Genomic DNA, 22,139 nt, shown 5'->3' with positions numbered 1-22,139 from the left:
AGGGAGACCTTGGCAGGGGGAAGGTGTGTCCATGTTGCTGGAGGACATGCCCTTGGGTCAGTTACCCCAGGACACACTGGCCCCAGGGATTGAAAAACTTAGGAAATGGTATTGAGAAATCTGGGGCAGCTCCAGGAAGGGGGAAGCCACGGGAGCTGCGGGCTGGGCTGAGCTTGCAGGGGGGAGGCGGGAGCCAGATAAAAGGCAGCCTCCAGCAGCCTCTGCTCATTCCCTCCCAGTCCGCTTCCTCCGTCCCTCTGTCCCTCCACCGTCCCTGCACCATGGGGCCTGCCTCAGGCCCCAGCCTGCTGCTGCTGCTGCTGCTTCCCATCCTGCCCCTGGCACCGGGGGACCCCATGTGAGTGGTCATGACCCTTCTCCAAACCGGGCTACTTGTGAGGTGGGGGTGGGGCTCAGGTCCTAGTAGAATCCAGGGCGCACGTGGGTGTCTGCGGAGGCAGGGGTCAGCGGGTTGGGATGTGAATGGCCTTGGGCTGCCTGTGAGCTCATGATTTCATGAGCTGGGGGTTCATGGCACTCGGGTTACAATGGGAGGCGGATGTTTCTAGAAGCAGGGGTCTGCGGGTTTGGGTGCCTGTGGTATGTTCAGTGATTCCGTGGCTGTGGAATCACTTGGAGGCCTCGAGATCTGACTTCACAGGATTTGGGGGCTTCGTGCTATGTGGGTGAGGATTGGAACCCTGGTCCCTAGAACGGCAGCTCCGTCCCGTGTTCCACCCGACCTGCAGGTTCTCCATGATCACCCCCAACATCCTGCGGCTAGAGAATGAGGAGACCGTGCTGCTGGAGGCCCATGACTTCGAAAATAACATTGCAGTCGCGGTCACTGTCCACGACTTCCCAGTGAAAAAGCAAGTGCTATCCAGTGAGAACAGCGCTCTGACCAAAGACAACAACCACATGAGCATGGTCAAAATCAAGGTGGATGTACCTGCTGATGCCCCTCTCCCCTCTCTGAGACTCCTCCTTCAATTAGCTTCTCCTATCCTGAGCCTCTAGCTTTGAGCGCCTCTCCTAAGTGAGGTCCTCTGAGCCCCTTGTCTAATTCCCCCTATTCATCCCCCTTTCTGATCCCTACCCATCTTAGACCCTTGCTCCCCCACCCACCCCTCTGCTCCCAACCTGGGCACACCAGGGAGACCCGGAGTGGTGGACAGGTGCTATTGGCAGGAAGGGCAGGCAGGTGAAAGTCTGGGGCTGAATGCGGGCAGGGGGCCGGGAGGCAGCATCTCAATGATTCTCTGGCTATGCCTAGATCCCAGCCAGCAAGGAATTAACATCAGGGAAGGAGAAAAAATTCGTGACTATCCAGGCAGACTTTGGGAGCACCGTGGTGGAGAAGGTGGTGCTGGTCAGCTTTCAGAGCGGGTACCTCTTCATCCAGACGGACAAGCCCATCTATACCCCAGGCTCCACGGGTAAGGGGCTGGGCGGTGGCTGGAGAGAGGGCTGGGGGGGACTGTGGGGAGGGGCAGGGCCTCACTCGCCGCCCCCTTTCTCTAACATCATCTCCCAGTCCTCTACCGGATCTTTACCGTGGACAACGACCTACTGCCCGTGGGCCGGACCGTTATCGTCAGTATCCAGGTACCAGCAGCGGGGAACCCAGACGATGACTCCCCCTGGGCAGAGACTCGGGGAGAGACAAAGAGATAGAGACAGAGAAGAGATTCCGGAAAAGGCAGGACTGCAGAGGCCTAAAGGCAAAGAGACCTGTAGAGCCACGAACACAGAAAGAGCCCTGGACACAGGGCAGAGATCCAGGGATACCAGGCACAGTGATGCTTCTGCCCGTGGATTCCGGCTCCAGGCAAACCTCTGGGGACCGTGTCACTCTGGACAGGTCACTTCAGCCTCCTGGGCCTTGGTTTGCTCAGCTGAAGATTGAGATGACAGATAAAAACTCTCTGTAGCCCAATCCGCCTCCTGCTGCCAGGGGGCAGCCTCGAGCACCCAACTCCTGTCCCACCCTCCTCCACCCAGAGCCCTCCAGGAGCTCCCACCTCCTTGGGGTAAAAGCCTAAGTCCTCCCAGCACTCCCCAAGGCCCTGCAAGACTTGCCCAGTCCCCTACCTGTCCTCCTCCCCTCCTCTCCTCCCCCTCTTCCCCTCACTCACTCTGCTCCAGCCACATGGGCCTTATTGCTGTCCCTCCAACTGCCATAAAGAGCCAGCCCTAGGACCTTTGCACAGGCTGTTCCCCCACTACTCACAAAACGCTCTTCCTCCAAATACCCACATAGCTTGCTCCATCACGTCATTCAAGTCTCTGCTCAAATGTCACCGATGGCACAATTTTACAGGGAAGCCTCTCTGAGGACCTGTAAAATTGCAGACACCCTCTCCCAACCCACACACACACACACACACACACACACACACACACACACACTCTCTCCACTGGTCTCCCTTCCTGTCATCTCCTTTAGGCATCCTATAAATTGAACGTATTCATTTGCTAATTGCCCGCTCGCTAGACCTCCAAAGAACCTAAATTCCAGACAGGATGGGTGCTTGGCATACAGTAATTTCATTACAATTTACTGGGCTAAGGCAGGAAAGGGGTGGGGGGGAGGGGGAATGGAAGGAGGAAGTGAAGGACAGGGAAGAGGTAGGTGGTTCTCAGAGGATCGTCATGAGTATTTCTTGCAATCACGCAAAGGTAACAGGGACCAGGTCCTGACAGCCACAAGCTGACTGTGGGGATCGGTGGGATTTGTGGGGAATGGAGAACACACACCTCTAACGGTAGAGCCTCTGCCCAGTTCCAGTCAAATGTCGCTATGTGCCAACAGGAACCCGTATCCACGGTTATCCCAATTTCCAAGAGAAGCCAGAAAGCCAGATTTTTACATGATGTCTTCTGGTGTTTAGTTATTTGCAACGAATGACATACTGTGTGTTAGGTTGAACCACACGACTTTGTGTTCTTGTAGGTCAAAGAGTCGAAGGTAGGCAATGCTGTGTGACTTAGCGCCCATAGGATGCTTACCACAGGGTCGGGCACAAAGTAGGTGATAAATGCTAGTTACTATCAGTGTTCAGACAGCCGCCGACGAGGGTGAGCTCCAGCTTACATGAATCATGTGCCAAGCCAGTGAGGTAGGGGCCATGTTCCTCTCCTTCTTCTAGCTGGGCACATTGAGCACAGAGACATCAAGTAATTTGCCCAAGGTGACACAGCGCTTAAGTGGGAGAGTGGGCATTTGAACCCAGGCTGACTGACTCAAGTCCATGTTCATAACCACTGCCCCAGTAGTCATGACACAGACAGTGTCCAGACACAGAGAGGAGGAAGAGAGTCTAGGGGCTAAGCCAGGTCTCTGAAGAGACACGCCCTCTCTGTCTCCACAGACCCCCGACAATATTCTCATCAAGAAGGACTCCCTATCTTCTCAGAACCAGGTTGGCATCTTGTCCCTGTCTTGGAACATCCCGGAGCTGGTCAAGTATGTCAGGCCCTCCTAGAGGGGGTTCCCTTTGCCAAGGGAGGGCGTCTGGCTGGCTCACTCACCTGCCTTCCCCACAGTACAGGGCAGTGGAAGATAGAAGCCCACTATGAAGATGCCCCACAGCAGGTATTCTCTGCTGAGTTCGAGGTGAAGGAGTACGGTAAGAGGAGGAAGGAGTCAGGGTGGGGGCCCCAAGTGCCAGGCCCAGTGCTGACACCCTACTGGTGCCGTCTCGACCCCAGTGCTGCCCAGTTTTGAGGTCCAAGTGGAGCCTACAGAGAAATTCTACTACATTGATGACCCACAGGGCCTGGAGGTCACCATCACAGCCAGGTGAGGGGCTAGGAATGGGGCCAGGTGGGAGGGGAGGGGAGGGGGGCCAGGTGAGGGCTAGATGATGGGCCAGGTTGGCAGCTAGGGGTGGAGCCAGGTAGGGGCCGGGTAAGGGAACCCGGGAGCGGTGTGGCCAGGTGTGGGACCAGATACTGGCCAGGTAAGCACCAGGCGCGGGACCAGGGGTCCGTGGAAGTTTGCAGGCAGGCTCGCCCTTCAGGAGAGGAGCATCTGAGACCCTCTTGCCTCTCAGGTTCTTGTATGGGAAGAATGTGGATGGAATAGCCTTCGTCATCTTTGGGGTCCAGGATGGTGAGCAGAGGATTTCGCTGCCCCAGTCCCTCAGCCGTGTTCAGGTGCTCTGCCCCTCTGAGCCTCCTCCACTGTGGACTTCCCCCTCCCTCACCTGCGCCCCTCCCCCTCTCTGAGCCTTCCTTCCTCCCCCAGATCGATGATGGCAGTGGGGAGGCCAGGCTGGAACGAAAGGTCCTGCTGAGCGGGGTGGAACCCTCCGGAGCAGATGCCCTGGTGGGGAAGTCGTTGTACGTGTCTGTCACCGTTATCCTGCACTCAGGTGAGGCCTGGTCTGAGGAAAGGGACCCAAATGAGGGGGGAGGCCCAGTGTGTGGGCAGAGGCCCAGAATGGATGTGGAATGCAGTGTGACAGGGGAGAACCAGTCTGAGGGCAGAGGCCAAGTGTAAGAGAGGATATCCAGAGGAAAGTGATACCCAGTTAGAGAAAGGAGGCTCATTGTGAGGGTGGGGGGAGCCCCAGAGAGAAAGTGGGACCCAGTCTGATAGAGGTGGCCCATTCTGAGTGGGGGAGGTCCAGAATGAAAGTGGGATCCAGTCTGATAGAGGAGGCCCAGTCTGAGGGGGGAGGGAGCCCCAGAATGAATGTGGGATCCAGTCTGATAGAGGTAGCCCATTCTGAGTGGGGGAGGTCCAGAATGAAAGTGAGATCCAGTCTGTAGAGGAGGCCCAGTCTGAGGGGGGAGGCTCAGTATGAAGGTGGGATCCAGTCTGACAGGGGAGGCCCAGTCTGAGGGGGGAGGCCCAGTATGAATGCGTGATCCAGTCTGACAAAAGAGGCCAAGTCTGAAGGTGGCAGCCAGCGACAGGGTAGCCATAGTCTGAGGAATGAAGGTGCCCGCCAGTTTGTCAGAGGAGGCCTGGTCTGAGGGAGGCCCACTATGAAGGTGGGAATTTGTCTGACAGAGGAGGCCTGGTCTGAGGGGGGAGGTCCAGAATAAAAGTGAGATCCAGTCTGCTAGAGGAGGCCCAGTCTCAGGAGGGCGGCCCAAAATGAAATTGGGATCCAGTCTCACAGAATGGACCCAGTCTGAAAACAGGCCCAGTGAGGTTGGGGGCCAGTCTGACAGAGGAGGTCCCATCCTAGTGGGGAGGCCAGAATGAAGGTGGGCAACAGTCTGACAGAGGAAGCCAGAGGAAGTCTGAGCACAGGAGGCCAGTATGAAGGTTGGATCCTGTCTGATGGATGATGTCCAGTCTGAGGAGGGAGGCCCAGCATGAAGGTGGGATCCAGTCTGACAGAGGAGTCCCAGTGATGGGGGAGGAACAGAATGAAGGTTCCAGCCAGTCTGATGGGGGAGGAACAGAATGAAGGTTCTAGCCAGTCTGATGCAGGAGGCGCAGTCCGAGGGAGGCCCAGTGTAAGGTGTGGTCCAACCTGGAGGGGTGGCCCAGGAACCTGCCCTCACGGCTGACCCCGTCAGGCAGCGACATGGTGGAGGCGGAGCGCAGCGGGATCCCCATCGTGACCTCCCCCTACCAGATCCACTTCACCAAGACGTCCAAGTTCTTCAAACCAGGCATGCCCTTTGACCTCATGGTGAGACCCGGTGTGGGGCTGCCTCCCCCACCCTTCCCCTGAGCATCAGCCACGCCTCTGGGTCGACCTGAACGCCCTCCACCTGCCCCTGCACTGCACCCACAGGTGTTCGTGACGAACCCCGACGGCTCCCCGGCACGCAACGTCCCTGTGGAGACCCAGGACTCCAGTGCACGGTCCTTGACCCAGGAAGACGGCGTGGCCAAGCTGATCATCAACACACCCAACAAACCGGTGCCCCTGCCCATCACCGTGAGTCCTCGCCCACCTGTAGCCCTACACTCAGGCCATAGGGGACTGGATTTGCATGGAGGGAATCTGTCCTCTGCCACAGTCATCCTGCCACGTGAGGAGCGGGGTCCTTTTATTGTATCAGGGGATCCTGCCATTCACATAGAGGGTTTTCATCTGCATAGAGGGGATCTTATCTGCACCAGCAGTCTGGCCATCTGCATAGGTATATTCTAAGGATCCGGTGATTACATTTGACCCACCTGGATAATCCAAAACACTCCCCATCCTCAGACCCTTAATCCCATTTGCAAACTCCCTCGGCCAGGGAAGGTACCATATTCCCAGGTCCCAAGGATTAGGATGTGGACATCTTTGGGGGGCCAGAATTCATCCCCCTTTCCTCACCCAGGTAATCACTAGGAAGGATGGTATCCTGGAGTCACGACAGGCCACAAGCAGTATGCTCGCCCAACCCTACAAAATCATGGGCAGCTGCAGTAACTACCTCCATCTGTCTGTACCTCGCGTGGAGCTCAAGCCAGGGGAAGATCTCAATGTGAACATCCACCTGCGAATTGACCCCACCACCACCAAGCAGAAAGATATCTACTACTACACCTACCTGGTCCGTGCCCTCCTAGGATCCCCAGACCCCTCCTCCTTACTTCTGCAGCACCCCCAGTCCAGGGCCACCCCCCCCGCCCGACCTTGCTGATTCTTCCTTACCCCAACCTGTCTCCCCCAGATCATGAACAAAGGGAAACTGTTGAAGGTGGGTCGACAGAAGCGTGAGCTCGGCCAGGATGTGGTCGCATTGCCCCTGACCATCACTGAGGACTTCATTCCTTCCTTCCGCCTGGTGGTTTACTACACCTGCCTTAACAGCAATGGCCAGAGGGAGGTGGTGGCCGATTCCGTGTGGGTGGATGTCAAGGACTCCTGTGTGGGCAAGGTAAGCTTCCGGAGCCTTCCTCTGCACCCATCTTGGCTCTCCCCACCTGGCCAGTGCTTGCTCCGTCTCTGCCTCTCTCCAGCCTTCTGGGTGGGCTCCCCAACCGAGGCCCATCTTCTCCTTTTCCAGCTCCTTCTCTCCCCACCTCTGTTTCAGCCTCAGTATCTCCCTCCCTGCTGGCCTTTCCGCCTTCAGTCTGTCTGTCTCCACCGTTGCCCCTTCCTGATCAGCACAGCAGGGACACTGCCCTGGGCTGACTGCTGATGGAGACCCAGCCTGGCAGGGCTGACCCCTCACTCCTACCTCTGTGCACACCCCCCCCCCCAACAGCTGGTGGTGAAAGGTGGCAGGAAGGAAGAGAGGGTTCACCTACCTGGCCAGCAGATGACCCTCAAGATCGAGGGAGACCACGGGGCCCGAGTGGGGCTCGTGGTGGTGGACAAGGGCGTGTTCGTGCTGAACAAGAAGAATAAGTTAACTCAAAGCAAGGTGCGCCCCGTACCGCTGGGGTATGGCAGAAGCAAAGGGGTGGCGTGGGGCGGAGGCGCGGGTGGCGCTCAGAAGGGAACCGGAAGTGGGGTTAGGCGTGGGCGGGACGGAAGCTGGGACTGACACAGACGTGGCGCGGAAGTGAAGGCTGCGGGTGGGAGCGTAGATGGAGGAGTCCGCGCTGGGGGTGGTTGGCGGGGGCTGTGCACACAGCTCTGAGAGGGGTCTGGGACCAGAACGGAGGGGCGGTCGGACATGTCAGCCTGGTGACCCCTGCCCTCCCACAGATCTGGAACGTGGTAGAGAAGGCTGACATCGGCTGCACCGCAGGCAGCGGGAAGGATTATGCCGGCGTCTTCACGGACGCAGGGCTGGCCTTCCAGACCAACACAAACCTGCAGACCCCGGATAGGACAGGTGAGGGCCGGGGCCTCCACCCCAGATGCTGAGAGCAGGTGGAGGGCACTGTTCTGAGGTCCTCAGATGCTGAGAGCAGGTGGGGGCCCTGGGTTCAAGTCCTGCCCCAGCCCCCACCTAGTGAATCACTGCCTACTGAGCCTCAGTTTCCTCATCTGTCAAATGGGAACAACAACTCATGGCTCCTTCACGGCTACTGAGAGGAGTACATCGGGGACCCTCCGTTGACGCTTAACCCATCTTGTTCGCGTGTGCCCTCCACTCAGATCCCCAGTGCCCCAAACCAGCTACCCGGCGCCGCCGCTCGGTGATGCTCATGGAGAAGAGGATGGACAAAGGTTGGGGCCCCCCACCTCCCCCCAAACCCTGTCCCTCCGGGATCCATCCCAGGAGGGAGCAGGGCAGGGCCCGGCCCTGGGGACATCCTACCCGTGGTCCGCCCTGAGCTCCTCCTGCTTTGAGGTCCCGGTTGAGGCCCTGACCGGTGTCGTGTCCCCACAGTGGGTCAGTACCCAAGGCAGCTGCGCAAGTGCTGTGAACATGGCATGCGGGAGAACCCCATGAAGTTCTCGTGCCAGCGCAGGGCCCGGTTCATCCAGCACGAGGCCTCGTGCGTGAAGGCCTTCCTGGACTGTTGCAACTACATCACCCAGTTGAGGCTCAACCACACCCGTAGTGCCCACCTGGGATTGGCCCGGAGTGAGTCCACTTGCCTATGGCCGGCCAGAGCGGGGAGGGCCTGGACTGAAGGGAGTAGGCTCGGTCAGAGGGGGGCAGGCCTGGTTTGAAGGAGGAGGCCAGCCAGAGTGGGGAAGCTCTGTGAGAGTGGGGATGGCCTGGTCTGAGGGAAGAGGCCCAGGCCAGAGTGGGAAAGCTTGATCAGAGGGGGTAGGGCCTGATCTGAGGGGGGAGGGCAGCCAGAGTGGGGAGACTGGGTGAGAGCAGCCAGGACCTGTCTGAGGGAGAAGAACCTATCTGAATGGGGGAAGGGGCCTGTTTGGGTGGAAGGATGCCTGTGTCTGAGGGGGGAGGAGGGCCTGTCTGAAGGGGGAGGATGCTTCTGTCTGAGATGCGTTTTTAGCCTGCCTTTACCAAAGAAAACTCATTTATGTCGCTTTCCAAAGAGGTGCCTAACTCAATGCCTAACAACATCTGTTGATTTGTTTTCATTCATTCATTCCCTCCCTCCCTCATTCATTCACTCACTCATTCATTCATTCACTCATTCATTCATTCACTCATTCATTCATTCAGTTCTGGATAAGACGAAACATGTGCACGCTTGAAACTTTACATCTCGGGCCAAATAAATCTTAAGCCAAGAGAAATTTCTCTTCCAAGAAGCCCATTGAAAGCAGAACCAGAGTGGTCCCCACCACAAGGCGGCCCTGACAGAACTGGTGGGAATCCTACCTGCCATTTGCTCAGAGCCTTTGAGCCCAGTGAGGCCTGATGTCTGCTTTTTAAAAATGCTTTTTGATGTGTCTTATGTAGAGAAAGGCCTTTCTGCTAGGATGGGTGCAGTGGAAACCAAGCCCACAGAGAGTCCCCCGCACCATGGGCAGCATGGCCCCTGTCGTGAGGGTCCCCCTGGCAGATTCCCTCTCGGCCCGCCCTGTCCAGATTGCTCTTTTTAACCCCTGTGTGCAGAGTGGTGCTTGCTGCACTGACCCTTCTCACTGGCCCTTTGAACACTTCTTTTGCACATCCCATCGTTTTCATGGGGGACCAGAAACTGTGTCGTCCAAATTGGGCTCTGAGAACAAGGGCCAGTGTGAGCGGCTCTTGAAACCGAGGGAAGTTACCTTATCGACCACAGGATGAAAAGTCACGAAACAGAACCCCTTTGCTTAAAAACTAAGGAAGATGGGGAAACGCCATAGCGGCAGGCTGCCCGATCCAAGCAAACATCATCATTTTTTAAAAAATCTTTAGACTCAAGCAGAAAAAGGAGAAATGGGCATAAAAACCTTTTATCCCTCTGAATCATTTGAGGCCGCACCATTGAGGCCCCTAATTAGCTCCGTGTGGAATTTCTAGAAGCAAAGATATTCTGCCACAAAACCACAGCACAGGCATCAGAATTAGGACGTTAATGTTGACTTGTTACCACCACCAAAACCTCCAACCCTGTTCAGGCTGGCCAGTGGTTTCCCTTTGGTTTGGTCTGGTCTGGTTTGGCTTGGATCCTTTATAGGAAAAGGATCTGTGCAGAAGCAGACGTCGTATTTACTGGTGGGGTCTCCTTGGTGTCCTTGGATCTGCTCAACCCCTGGCAGCACAGCCGTCTTGAGTGACTTTCACGTCCGGCTATTTGGGGGCCTGTCCCACGGTTTGGGTTGGCTCCATGCTTCCTCGTAATGACATCCAGGTTTTGCATTTGGGGGCAGCACTGTCACAGGAGAGACACTATGGATTCTCAGTGCAGCATGTCGGGAGCCCAAAGACATTGATTTGTCCCATTGTTGGTGCTGTGAGTCTTGATCACGTGATTAAGGCGCTGTCTGCTGGGTCTCTCCACTGTAAAGTTCCTCCTTATTCCTGGATAGTCTATTTCTAAACCTCTTTCTGCTATCAGATCAGGGCAAAATTTAAGCCAAGGGAAAATTTCCCCCAAATCAATTTTTATGTAGCCTGTATGACAGCAGGTATAGATCCTTATATGGTAACACATACTTTTCAAGTACACTCATATTTTTATTTTTATTTTATTTATTTATTTATTTATTTATTTATTTATTTATTTATTATATTTATATTTATTTATTTATTCATTCATTTAATATATTTATTTTTGCTTAGAAATGTGCAGTCACCTCCTAAAGGCAGACATCACCAAAGGGGACACATATTTCTGAATTCTTTTAGCTGGAAGGCTAGCACGCCCTCCACCATCACCCCCCAAAAAACACACAAAGATTCCCAACACACATGAGTAAAGGGCTGAATCTTCAGTCTGTGCAAATTATTCTAATCTAGGCTTGGTGCCTTCTGCTCCAGTGGCCTATAGACTTTCTTTCTCAAAGAGGAAAATTAGACAAAATATCTGATCTACTGGGATATGGCTTACACACACTCAGGTGTTTTCTCCCCCAGCCTTGTGTAATTTCTTTCTTTCTTTTTTTTTAAATTTATTGCCAATGCATGTAGTCTTGGCTTCGGGAGCGCATTCCTATGATTCATCACTTACATACAACCCCTATGCTCATCCCAAGTGTCCTCCTCAATGCCCATCACCCATTTTCCCCACTCCCCCATATCCTATTCCCATCAACCCTCAGTCTGTTCTCTATGTTTAAGAGTCTCTTATGGTTTGTCTCCCTCTCTCTTTGTATCTAATTTTTCCTTCCCTCCCACTATGGTCTTCTGTTTCTCAAATTCCACACATGAGTGAAAAAATACGATATCTGCCTTTCTCTGACTGACTTATTTCACTTAGCATAATACCCTCCAGATCCATCCATGTTGTTGCAAATGGTCAGCTTTCCTTCTTTTTCATCACCCAGTAGTATTCCATTCTCTTTATATATAGCCATTCATCAGTTGCTGGACATTTGAGCTCTTTCCATAATTTGGCTGTTGTTGAAATGCTACTATAACCACTGGAGTACATGTGCCCCTACGAATCAGCACCCGTGTGCCCTTTAGGATAAATTTCTAGTAGTGCTATTGCTGGGCCATAGGGTAAATCTAATTTTGATTTTTTGAGGGACCTCCACACTGTTTTCCAGTGTGGCTACACCAGTTTGTATTCCCACCAACAGTGCAAGAGGGTTCCCCTTTCTCCACATCCTCACCAACATCTGTTGTTTCCTGAGTTGTTACTTTTAGCCACTCTGACCAGTGTGAGGGGGTATCTCAATGTGTTTTTGGTTTGTATTTCCCTGATGATGAGTGATGTCGAGCATCTTGTCATGTGTCTGTTTACCATCTGGATGTCTTCTTTGGAAAAGTGTCTATTCATGTTTTCTGCCCATTACTTCACTGGATTATTTGTTTTCTGGGTGTTGAGTTTGGTAAGTTGTTTATAGATTTTGTATACTAACTAACCCTTTATCCGTTATGTCATTTGCAAATATCTTTTCCCATTCCATCGGTTACCTGTTAGTTTTGTTGATTGTTTCCCGTGCTGTGCAGAGACTTTTTACCTTGATGAGGTCCCAAATAGTCCGCTTTTGCTTTTATTTCCCTTGCCTTCAGAGACACATCAAGTAAGAAGTTGCTGCGGCCGAGGTCAAAGAGGTTGCTGCCAGTTTTCTCCTGTAGGATCTTGATGGTTTCCTGTCTCACACTTAGGTCTTTCATCCATTTTCAATTTATTTTTGTGTATGGTGTAAGAAAGTGGTCCAGGTTCATTCTTCTGCATGTTGCTGTCCAGTTTTCCCAGCATCACTTGCTGAAAGGACTGTCTTTTTTCCATTGGATACTCTTTCCTGCTTTGTTGAAGATTAGTTGGCCATACATTTGTGGGTCCATTTTTGGGGTCTTTATTCTGTTCCATTGGTCTATGTGTCTGTTTTTGTGCCAATACCATACTGTCTTGATGATTACAGCTTTGTAATACAGACTAAAGTCCGGGATTGTGATGCCTCCGGCTTTGGTTTTCTTTTCAACATTACTTTGGCTATCTGGGGTCTTTTGTGGTTTCATAAAAATCTTAGGATTGTTTGTTCTAGCTCTGTGAAGAATGCTGCTGCTATTTTCATTGGGATTGCAGTGAATGTGTAGATCACTTTGGGTAGTATCGACATTTTAACAATACTTATTCTTCCAATCCATGAGCATGGAATGTTTTTCCATTTCTTTGTGTCTTCTTCTGTTTCTTTCATAAACTTTCTATAGTTTTCAGTGTACAGATCTTTTACCTCCTTGGTTAGGTTTATTCCTAGGTATTGGTGGTTCTTTGTGCAATTGTAAATGGGGTTGATTACTTGATATAGTTTTCTGTTTCTTCATTATTTGTGTCTAGAAATGCAACCGACTTCTGTACAATGATTTTGTATCCTGCGACCTTGCTGAATTCATGGATCAGTTCCAGCAGTTTTTGGTGGAGTCTTTTGGGTTTCCAAGTAGAGTATCCTTTCATCTGTGAAGAGTGAAAGTTTGACACTTCTCTCAATTTTGGTGCCTTTTATTTTGTTTTGTTGTCTGATTGCTGAGGTTAGTACTTCCAGTGACACCAGTGGTAAAAGGGGACAACCCTGTCGTGTTCCTGATCTCAGTGGCAAAGCTCTCGGTTTTTCTCCATTGATGATGATATTAGTTGTGGCCTTTCATATATGGCTTTGATGATGTTAAGGCATGTCCCTTCTATCCTGACTTTCTTGAGGGTTTTTTAAAGAAAGGATGCTGTTTTTGTCGAATGCTTTTTCTGCATCTATTGACAGGATCCTATGGTTTTTATCCGTTCTTCTATTAATGTGATGTATCATGTTGATTGATTTGCAAATATTGAACCAGCCCTGCAGTCCAGGAATGAATCCCACTTGATCATGTTGAGGAATTCTTTTAATATACTGTTGAATTCGATTTGCTAATATCTTGTTGAGAATTTTTACATCCATTTTCATCAGGTATATTGGCCTGTAATTCTCCTTTTTAGTGGGGTCTTTGGTTTGTGATCAAGGTAATGCTGGCGTGAAAGAATGAGTGTGTGGGGCGCCTGGCTACCTCAGTCGGTTAAGCGTCCGACTTCAACTCAGGTCACGATCTCACGGTCTGTGAGTTCGAGCCCTGCGTCGGGCTCTGGGCTGATGGCTCAGAGCCTGGAGCCTGCTTCGGATTCTGTGTCTCCCTCTCTCTCTGACCCTCCCCCGTTCATGCTCTGTCTCTCTCTGTCTCAAAAATAAATAAACGTTAAAAAAAAATTAAAAAAAAAAAGAGTGAGCGTGGAAGCTTTCCTTCCATTTCTATCTTTTTGGAGCAGCTTGTGAGTGATAGGTATTAACTCTGCTTTAAATGTCTGGTAGAATTCTCCTGGGAAGTCATCTGGCCCAGGACTCTTATTTGTTGGGAGATTTTTGATAACTGATTCAATTTCTTCACTGGTTATGGGTCCGTTCAAATTTTCTATTTCTTCCCTTTGGAGTTTATGTAGTGCATGGGTGTCTAGGAATTTGTCCATTTCTTACAGGTTGTCCAGTTTGTTGGCATATAATTTTTCATTGTATTCTCAAATAATTTTTGTATTTCAGTGGTGTTTGCTGTGATCTCTCCTCTTTTCTTTGTGATTTTATCTGTTCCCAACCAGATTTTCTCTTTGAGAAATCTGGCTAGGAGGTAATCAGTTTTGTTTATTCTTTCAAAATACCAGCTCTTAGATTCATTTATCTGTTCTGTTTTTTGGATTCTATATTGTTTATTTCTGCTCTAATCTTTATTAATTCTCTTCTTCTGGCTTTGGGCTTGTTTTTTGTTGTTTTTTTTTCTTTTCTTTTTGCTGCTGTCTTTCTAGTTCCTTTGGTTGTGAGGGTAGATTCTGTATTTGGAATCTTTCTTGCTTCTTGAGAAAGGCCTGAAATCCAATGTATTGTCCTCTTAGAACTACCTTTGCTGCACCTCAGAGGGTTTTGACTTTCATGTATTCATTTTCATTCCCTTCCATACATTTTTAAATTCCTCCTTTAATTTCCTGAATTACCCATTCATTCTTTACTAGGGTTTTATTTAACCTCTATGTATTTGGGGGCTTTCCGAATTTTTCTTGTGGTTGATTTCAAGTTTCATAGCATTGTGATCTGAAAATATGCATGGTATGATTTCAGTCTCTTTATACTTGTTGAGGGCTGATTTGTGTCCCAGTAAGTGATCTCTTCTGGAGAAAGTTCCATGTGCCCTCAAGAAGAATGTGTATTCTGCTACTTTTGGATGAAAAGTTCTGAATACATCTGTTAAGTCCATCTGTCATTCTGAGCCATTGTTTCCTTATTGATTTTCTGATTATATTATCTGTCCATTGCGGTAAATGGAGTATTAAAGTACCCTATAATCACAGCATTATTGTGTATACATTCATTTATGTTTGTGATTGATTTATATATTTGGGTGCTACACACTGGGGGCTTAAACATTTATAATTATTAACTCTTCTTGATGGATACGCCTCTCAATTATGATATAATGCCCTTCTTCATCTCTTGTTATAGACTTTGTTTTAAAATCTAGTTTGTGTGATATAAGTATGGCTACTCCAGCTATCTTTTGATGTCCAATAGCATGATAGATGGTTCTCCATCCCCTCACTCTCAATCTGCAGGTGTTCTCAGGTCTAAAATAAGTTTCTTGTAGGCAACATATAGATGGATCTTATTTTTTTTTTTATCCATTCTGATACCCTGTGTCTTTTGATTGGGGCATTTAGTCCATTTACATTCAGAGTGATTATTGAAATGTATGGATTTACTGCCATTGTGTTATCTGCAGGTTTTGTGCTTATGGTGATGTCTCTGGTCCCTTGTAGTCATTGCTGCTTTCCACTCACAGAGTCCCCCTTACGCTCTCCTGCAGGGCCGGTTTAGTGGTCACAAACTCCTTCAGTTTTTGTTTGTCTGGGAAAGCCTTTATCTCTCTTTCTATTCTGAATGGCAGCCTTCCTGGATGAAGGATTCTTGGCTGCCTAGTTTTGCTCTTCAGCACATTGAATGTTTCCTGCCACTCGTTTCTGGCCTGCCAAGTTTCAGTGGACAGGTCTGCTACTACCCTTATGTGTCTACCCTTGTAGGTTAAGGCCCGTTTTTCCCTAGCTGCTTTCATAATTCTCTCTTTATCTTTGTATTTTGCAGTTTCACTATGATTATGTCATTTTTTGTTGATTTTGAAGGGAGTTCTCTGTGCCTCTAGCACTTGGATGCCTGTTTCCTTCCCCAGATGAGGGAAGTTCTCAGCTATAATTTGTTCACATAAACCTGCCCCTTTCCTTCTCTCTTCTTCTTCCAGAACTCCTATGATACGGTTATTATTTCATTTCACAGAATCACGTAGGTCTCTAAATCTCCCCTCATGGTCTAGTAATTTCCTTGCCCTCCTTTTTTTCAGCTTCATCATTTTCCATAACTTTGTCTTCTATTTCGCTTATTCTCTCTTCGACTTCTTCCATCCTTGCTGTCACTGCAGCTGGGTTATTTTGCATCTCATTTACAACATTTCTTAATTCTTCTTGATTATTTCATAGGTCTTTGATCTCTTCAGCAATAGATTCTTTGCTGTCTTCTATACTTTATTCAAGCCCAGCTATCAGTCTTATGATGGTTTTTCTAAATTATTGTTCAGATATATTGTTTAGATCTGTTTTGAGAAGTTCTCTGGCTGTCATTTCATCCTGGAATTTCTTTTGAGGAGAATTCTTCCATTTCATCATTTTGGCTAGGTTTCTGATTTTTACACATTTTAATAGCTTGTTATGTGTCCTGCACCTGTGAGTCCTACTATTTTAAGAATAGGTCATACACTGCCCAGGTCCTGGGACTTCCAGAAGTGTTTGTGGAGTGTGATCATGCACTCTGTTGCATATTTGGCTGTTCTATCCCACTGCTCATGGTGGTGATGGTTTGGACCTTCCACCAGGTGTGTTTTCATTTGTTCATTGAAGGAACCCTGGAAAAAGGAAAGGTGAGAGGAGCCTGATTCCCATACAAAGAGAAAAATGAAAGGGGCATTAAAAAAAGGTCAGGAAGAAAATCAAATAAACTATAAAGTTTATTAACTATAAAGTTAATCCAGAGATGTGTAGAGATAAGTATCTCTGGGGACAGTGGAGAAATGGGTCTGTTCTCAACCCAGATTTGTCTCCTCCTCACCCATGCCTCCCAGGTGACTTGGATGAAGATATAATCCCGGAAGAGGAAATCATTTCCCGAAGCCAGTTCCCTGAGAGCTGGCTGTGGCGCATAGAGGAACTCAGTGAACCTGAGAAAGATGGGTAAGGCTGAGACACCCCCCCACCTTAACCCCCCCACCCCCAGGCCAGCTCCTATAGCGGCCCCATCTGGACCACTTCGTTTGCATGCACCCATGCCTCTCTTTTCTGGAATCACTGGGCAACTCCACAACCCAGCCTAGAAAAAAAATCAAGAGTCAGGCTCCCTCCATGTGCCCAGCCCCCACTCCTCCCTCCAACCTGCCCCTTGGGGCCCCTCCACACCAGCTCTCCCCCCAGGCCCCTGACACCTGCCTCTTTTTGATACCCCCACTTCTCCTCTATCCAGAATCTCCACAAAGACCATGAATATATTTTTGAAAGACTCCATCACCACCTGGGAGATTCTGGCGGTGAGCTTGTCGAACAAGAAAGGTGAGAGAAGGTGGTGGCCCCATGCTCACAAGTCAGGGATCCCAGGGCCATTGGGCGTTTTCTCATCCCATCCAGAGAGATCCCCTGTTTCTTGGTGGCTGACACACTGCTCCCAGGTGACAAGTGGGGGTGTCAGATCCTGCTCTGTGGGTGACGAGTCAGCGCTTTTTGTAAATAGATTTTCTTTCGAGAGCAGTTTTAGGTTGACAGCAAAATTGAGGGGAAGGTACAGAGAGTTCCCACATACACCCAGTCTACCCACCCCTGACGCACACAGTCTGCCCCGCGCAGACAGGCACTATCAGCATCCCTCACCAGCATGGCGTATTCGTGACACTGACACGCCTATCGTCACCCCAAGTTCATCATTGACATGAGCGTTCACTCTCAGTGTTGTACGATCTACAGGTTTGGACACAGACATAAGGACATATGTCTACCATTGTACTATAATACAGAATAATTTGCAACAACAAACATGCTTAAGGGGTGGTGTTGACAGGGTGATGGGTAAAGCGATTAAGAAAATATAAAAGAGGAAGCAGGATGAAATGTATGATTGGAACATCCGTGGTCGGATTGTGAAACTTGGCAAAAAAAAGAAAAAAGAAAAAAAGAAAGGTAACCAGGAGGCTGGGGACCTGACACAGGGAGCTGGGGGGCCCTGGCCTAATAGGCGTGGTCTCGGGCAGGCCTGGGAGCAGGGTGAGGAGAGGGAGGCGATAACTTTAAGCCCAGATGCGTAATATATTCTTGTGATCATTTTGAAAACAAAATGTGAATGCAAAAAAATATATATATATAATAATCCATGATGAACAAAATGTCTCCATTGTAAATAGAAGCCACTGGGGCGCCTGGGTGGCTTACGTGGGTTAAGTGTCTGACTTCGGCTCAGGTCATGATCTTGCAGTTTGTGAATTTAAGCCCCGCATCGGGCTCTCTGCTGACAGCTCAGAGCCTGGAGCCTGCTTCAGAGTCTGTGTCTTCCTCTCACTCTGCCCCTCCCCTGTTCGCGCTTGGTCTCTCTCTCTCTCTCTCTCTCTCTCTCAAAAATAAATAAACATTAAAACAAAAATTAAAACCATAAGGTAAAAATACAAAGGAGGTATGTTAAAACTCACGAAGGGAAGTATGAATATCTCTTTCATGCCACACCAACGTGTTTAATAATTTTGTTTTGTTACCATTTATAATACATTACACATTATTATCACTTCCCTTTCCTGGCTTCAAGATGTTCAAAACCTGCGTCTTTGCTTGTCTTTTTTAACTGAGGGAACTGAAACTGGCAGTTTCTCCTGACCGAGGGAGGGTGGTGCATGCATTCATGGGGCACATACTTTTCCTTTCGTCTGGAGCTCCAGTAACAGCTCAGCACACTCCTGGTTGGAGGCCCAAGCCCATGTTTCAGATCAGAGCATCTTCCTATCTCCTCGTTGTCCCTGTTTGCATATGGAGGGCCTGCGTGAGGTTTCCTTGAAATAAGAAAGGTTCTTGCCGCTTGAAAAGAGAAAGTTGAAAGGCACAGTTTAGATCCCTGCTTCTGAAAGCCTGCTCCCTGAACCACTAGCAATCTGGCAAAGGTGCTTTCCCTGGGGGTTTGTAGAAATTCAGAATCTTGGACCCCACTCCTGACCTGCTGAATCAGAACCTGCATTTAACATGACCCACGGGGCGGGGAGTGGGGGGTTGTGTGTGTCTGGAGGTTGGGGAAGGCCTGTCCTGCACCGGGGTCTCTGCACCTCATCACTGATGTTGTTCAGGGCTAGGTGGTTCTCTGTGGAAGGTTCTCTGTGCAATATCGGATGTTGAGCAGCATTCGCGGCCTCTACCTAAAGACTCCAGGAGCACCCCCACCCCCGGTTGTAACATGTCCCCAAAATATCCCCAGAAGTTGCCCAATGCCCCCTGGGAGTGATGGGGTCAGCATCTTAAAGGGCCCTATGGTTTTTCTATTCTGCTCTCTGTACCCGTGTGACATCTTCTCAATACTGTTGTCTTACCAGGTACGATTATATTTTTAAGCTTATTTATTTATTTTGAGAGAGAGAGAGGCAGTATGTTTGAGGGAGGGGAAGATAGAGGCAGAGAGAGAGAATCCCAAGCAGGCTGTGCACTGTCGGCTGTACAGGGCCCAATGCAGGGCTCGAACTCATGAACCATGAGATCGTGACCTTGAGCTGAGAACAAGAGTCAGATGTGTAACCGACTGAACCACTCAGGTGCCCTGGTTGATATTTTTTTAATTAATGGGTTTTCTTAATTTTTTTAAATATTTATTTGTTTTTGAGACAGAGACAGAGTGCGAGCGGGGGTGGCGAGGGGCAGAGAGAAGGAGACACAGAACCTGAAGCAGGCTCCAGGCTCTAAGCTGTCAGCACAGAGCCCGACATGGGGCTCAAACCCACAAACTGTGAGATCATGACCTGAGCCGACGTCAGACACTCAACCGACTGGGTGGGTCGGGCTCCCCCCCAGCCCTTAGGGGCTCCTAATTAATGAGTTTTGTTAAACAATTTAGGTTTACAGAAACAACTGAGAATTACCACTCACTCCTCAATTCCCCCCAATTCCCATCTCTAACCCTTTTTTGCATTAGGTGGTACCTTTGCCACAATCCCTGGGACAACACTGATACATTATCATCAGGTGCAGTCAAAAGCTCGGGTCCCCTTTCAGTGATGTACCTTCCATGGGTTTGGACCAACATGCGGTGACATGTAGCTGTCCTTCCAGGGTCACGGAGAGTAGGCGTTTCCCTGCCTCAAACATAACACAGATGGTGTGTCAGAAGTCACTCTGTGTGTGCTTCTCTCTCGCTCCTTCAGGCTTGTTCAAGAGAAAAGCTAAGTCTGGTGCAAGGATGTCCTCATCTCCTCTGTAGGTCTTGACTGAGTTGGATTAGCAAGGAGAGAGCAGGTCTGCTTTCTGCAGGCACAACGTGAGCTGGCCAGTATTTAACAAAACAAAACCGTTTTGTTTCCCTGGAGGTAGCCTCCTGTTTGTGGTGCAAAAGCTGGTTTTTCACCCACCAGAGTAAATTAAATCTGGCTTTAAGAATGTGAAAACAGGGGCTGCTGGCTGGCTCAGTGGGAAAAGCGTGTGACTCCTGATCTTGGGATTGTGAGTTCGAGCCCCACATTGGGTGTAGAGATGACCAAAGATAAGTAATAAAAATGTAAAAACGAGGGGCACCTGGGTGGTTCAGTCGGTTAAATGTCCGACTCCGGCTCAGGTCATGATCTTGTGGTTCATGAGTTCAGGCTCTGCATCGGGCTCTGTGCTGACAGCTCAGAGCCTGGAGCCTGTTTCAGATTCTGTGTCTCCCCCTCTCTCTGCCCCTCCCCCGCTTGCACTCTGTCTCTGTCTCTCAAAAATAAACTTTAAAAAAATGTAAAAACGAATAGTAGATAAGAAATGGTAAATAGCTCCCATGAGTATAACAGATCCCCCGAGGATGGGGGGTTAAGGATGATTAATAACGACCAAGGTTAGGAAATAATGATTTTGTTCAAGCCTCTATTCTTCCTCACTTCTGAAAAATAACCAAAAAATATATATATTAAATTTTAAGATTTATTTTTTTTAATTAACTCTGTTCAATTGTTTACTTATTTTAGAGAAAGAGAGAGCGAGAGAGAGAGGGAGAAAGAGAATCCCAAGCACACTCCCTGCCATCAGCTCAGAGCCTGACACCAGGCTCAAATTCAGGAACTGAGAGATTATGGCCCAAGCAGATATCAAGCACCAGACAATTAACTGACTGAGACACACAGTTCCCCAAATTTTAATCATTTCTTGGTGCAACATTATTTTTATTTATTTTTTTAGTGTAACATTTCAATATGATAATGCTGTTGCAAATTTTGCTTGCGTCAACCGAGTGCTTCAATATAGCCAAGTAGCTGTTGAATCACAAATTAACCATCGCTTTTGCAGTCATTTTCACTGCCTGTAGATCAGCACCGTCCACCAGAAATACGATGCAGGCTGCATGTCATTTTAAATTTTCTCGGAGCCCCATAAAAAAAGAGGAGGTGACATCCATTTTATCATACATTTTTCTGTAACCAAATATCTCCACAATGTTATTCTTGCAACTTGTGGTAAATACGTTGAAAAAATATGCTGAAAAATATGTTAAAAAAACCCACCGTCACGCTAATGATAATGTTATAATAATCATCTATTGATATTTAAGACTAACCTATTAATATCTCAAAATTGTGAAAGATGCATTTTGCTTTTGTTTGTACTAAGCCTTTGAAATCTAGTACATATTTATGTCTGCAGAGCATCTCAAGGAGGGTGCTCATCTTTTTTTTTTTAAGATTTTAATTTTATTTGTAAGTCATCTCCACACCCCACGTGAGCTTGAACTCATGGCCCCAGATCAAGAATCACACCCACCACTGACTGAGCCAGTCAGTGGAAAGGCACCCCTAGCCTTTCATTGGAAATACTTTGATCTGTATTGTAGGATTTGCAAAATGTACAGCTGAAAAGGTAGGTTGGCATATGCAAATTGTTCCAAACATGTGTTAAAAAGTTTTCTGAGCTAGCCACATTCCAAGTGCCCAGGGACCAGAGAGAGCTCAGGCTACCATTTTGGAGAGCCCAGGTATGGACCCTTCGGGTGTGCTCGAGCCCTTCCCCTTGCACACCTACCTATGAGTAAAACTACAAGAAGAAAATGGAAACCGTACATCACAGGGACTCCCAGCTGCCACCACTATCGGTAATGTGTCACCTGTGCAATTGTTTAGCCCCTGGGCTTGCACAAACACAGGCTGAGCTTGACACAGCTCCCGCAGTGAGGGGTAAGCACTGAGAGCCTGTCCACCTCCTTCCCTTGACACTCCACTCCTGGGCAGGGATCTGTGTGGCTGACCCCTATGAAGTCACGGTGATGCAAGACTTCTTCATCGACCTGCGGCTACCCTACTCTGTCGTGCGCAATGAGCAAGTGGAGATCCGAGCCGTGCTCTACAATTACCAGGATGTTGGGGAGCTCAAGGTGGGTTCCCGGGGGGGTGGGGGCAGAGGTATGATGGAGAGCTTGGATGGTTGGGGGAGGTGGCCATGGCACCTGCCCCTC

The 22,139-nt window shown here is 49.2% G+C and overlaps 1 protein-coding gene across 2 annotated transcripts in view; it reads left to right on the top strand.

The window, feature by feature from the left end:
* The first annotated feature begins 242 nt into the window (after nucleotides 1-242).
* Nucleotides 243-22,139, top strand: part of LOC124522857 (complement C3-like) — a 37,838-nt gene continuing 15,941 nt past the window's right edge. The window contains exons 1-20 of one of the 2 annotated variants that reach the window (XM_047094528.1): nucleotides 243-358; nucleotides 750-942; nucleotides 1,277-1,439; nucleotides 1,538-1,608; nucleotides 3,375-3,469; nucleotides 3,550-3,632; nucleotides 3,715-3,805; nucleotides 4,059-4,161; nucleotides 4,253-4,379; nucleotides 5,542-5,657; nucleotides 5,763-5,909; nucleotides 6,301-6,516; nucleotides 6,637-6,843; nucleotides 7,174-7,332; nucleotides 7,620-7,749; nucleotides 8,016-8,087; nucleotides 8,251-8,448; nucleotides 16,558-16,666; nucleotides 16,953-17,038; nucleotides 21,916-22,058. In XM_047094528.1, coding sequence (XP_046950484.1) covers nucleotides 282-358; nucleotides 750-942; nucleotides 1,277-1,439; nucleotides 1,538-1,608; nucleotides 3,375-3,469; nucleotides 3,550-3,632; nucleotides 3,715-3,805; nucleotides 4,059-4,161; nucleotides 4,253-4,379; nucleotides 5,542-5,657; nucleotides 5,763-5,909; nucleotides 6,301-6,516; nucleotides 6,637-6,843; nucleotides 7,174-7,332; nucleotides 7,620-7,749; nucleotides 8,016-8,087; nucleotides 8,251-8,448; nucleotides 16,558-16,666; nucleotides 16,953-17,038; nucleotides 21,916-22,058 — 2,586 coding nt within the window. In that variant the 5' untranslated portion in view covers nucleotides 243-281. The remainder of the gene's footprint in view (nucleotides 359-749; nucleotides 943-1,276; nucleotides 1,440-1,537; nucleotides 1,609-3,374; nucleotides 3,470-3,549; nucleotides 3,633-3,714; nucleotides 3,806-4,058; nucleotides 4,162-4,252; nucleotides 4,380-5,541; nucleotides 5,658-5,762; nucleotides 5,910-6,300; nucleotides 6,517-6,636; nucleotides 6,844-7,173; nucleotides 7,333-7,619; nucleotides 7,750-8,015; nucleotides 8,088-8,250; nucleotides 8,449-16,557; nucleotides 16,667-16,952; nucleotides 17,039-21,915; nucleotides 22,059-22,139) is intronic. The other variant, XM_047094529.1, reaches the window with a different exon arrangement.

The sequence above is a fragment of the Lynx rufus genome, unplaced genomic scaffold, assembly GCF_022079265.1.
Source record: "Lynx rufus isolate CCGP_SWC_20201006 ecotype Redwood Valley unplaced genomic scaffold, mLynRuf1.p SCAF_4, whole genome shotgun sequence".
Taxonomy (NCBI): Eukaryota; Metazoa; Chordata; class Mammalia; order Carnivora; family Felidae; genus Lynx; species Lynx rufus.
The sequence above is the reverse complement of the archived record's forward strand: the minus strand, read 5'-3'. Positions and strand labels throughout refer to the sequence as shown.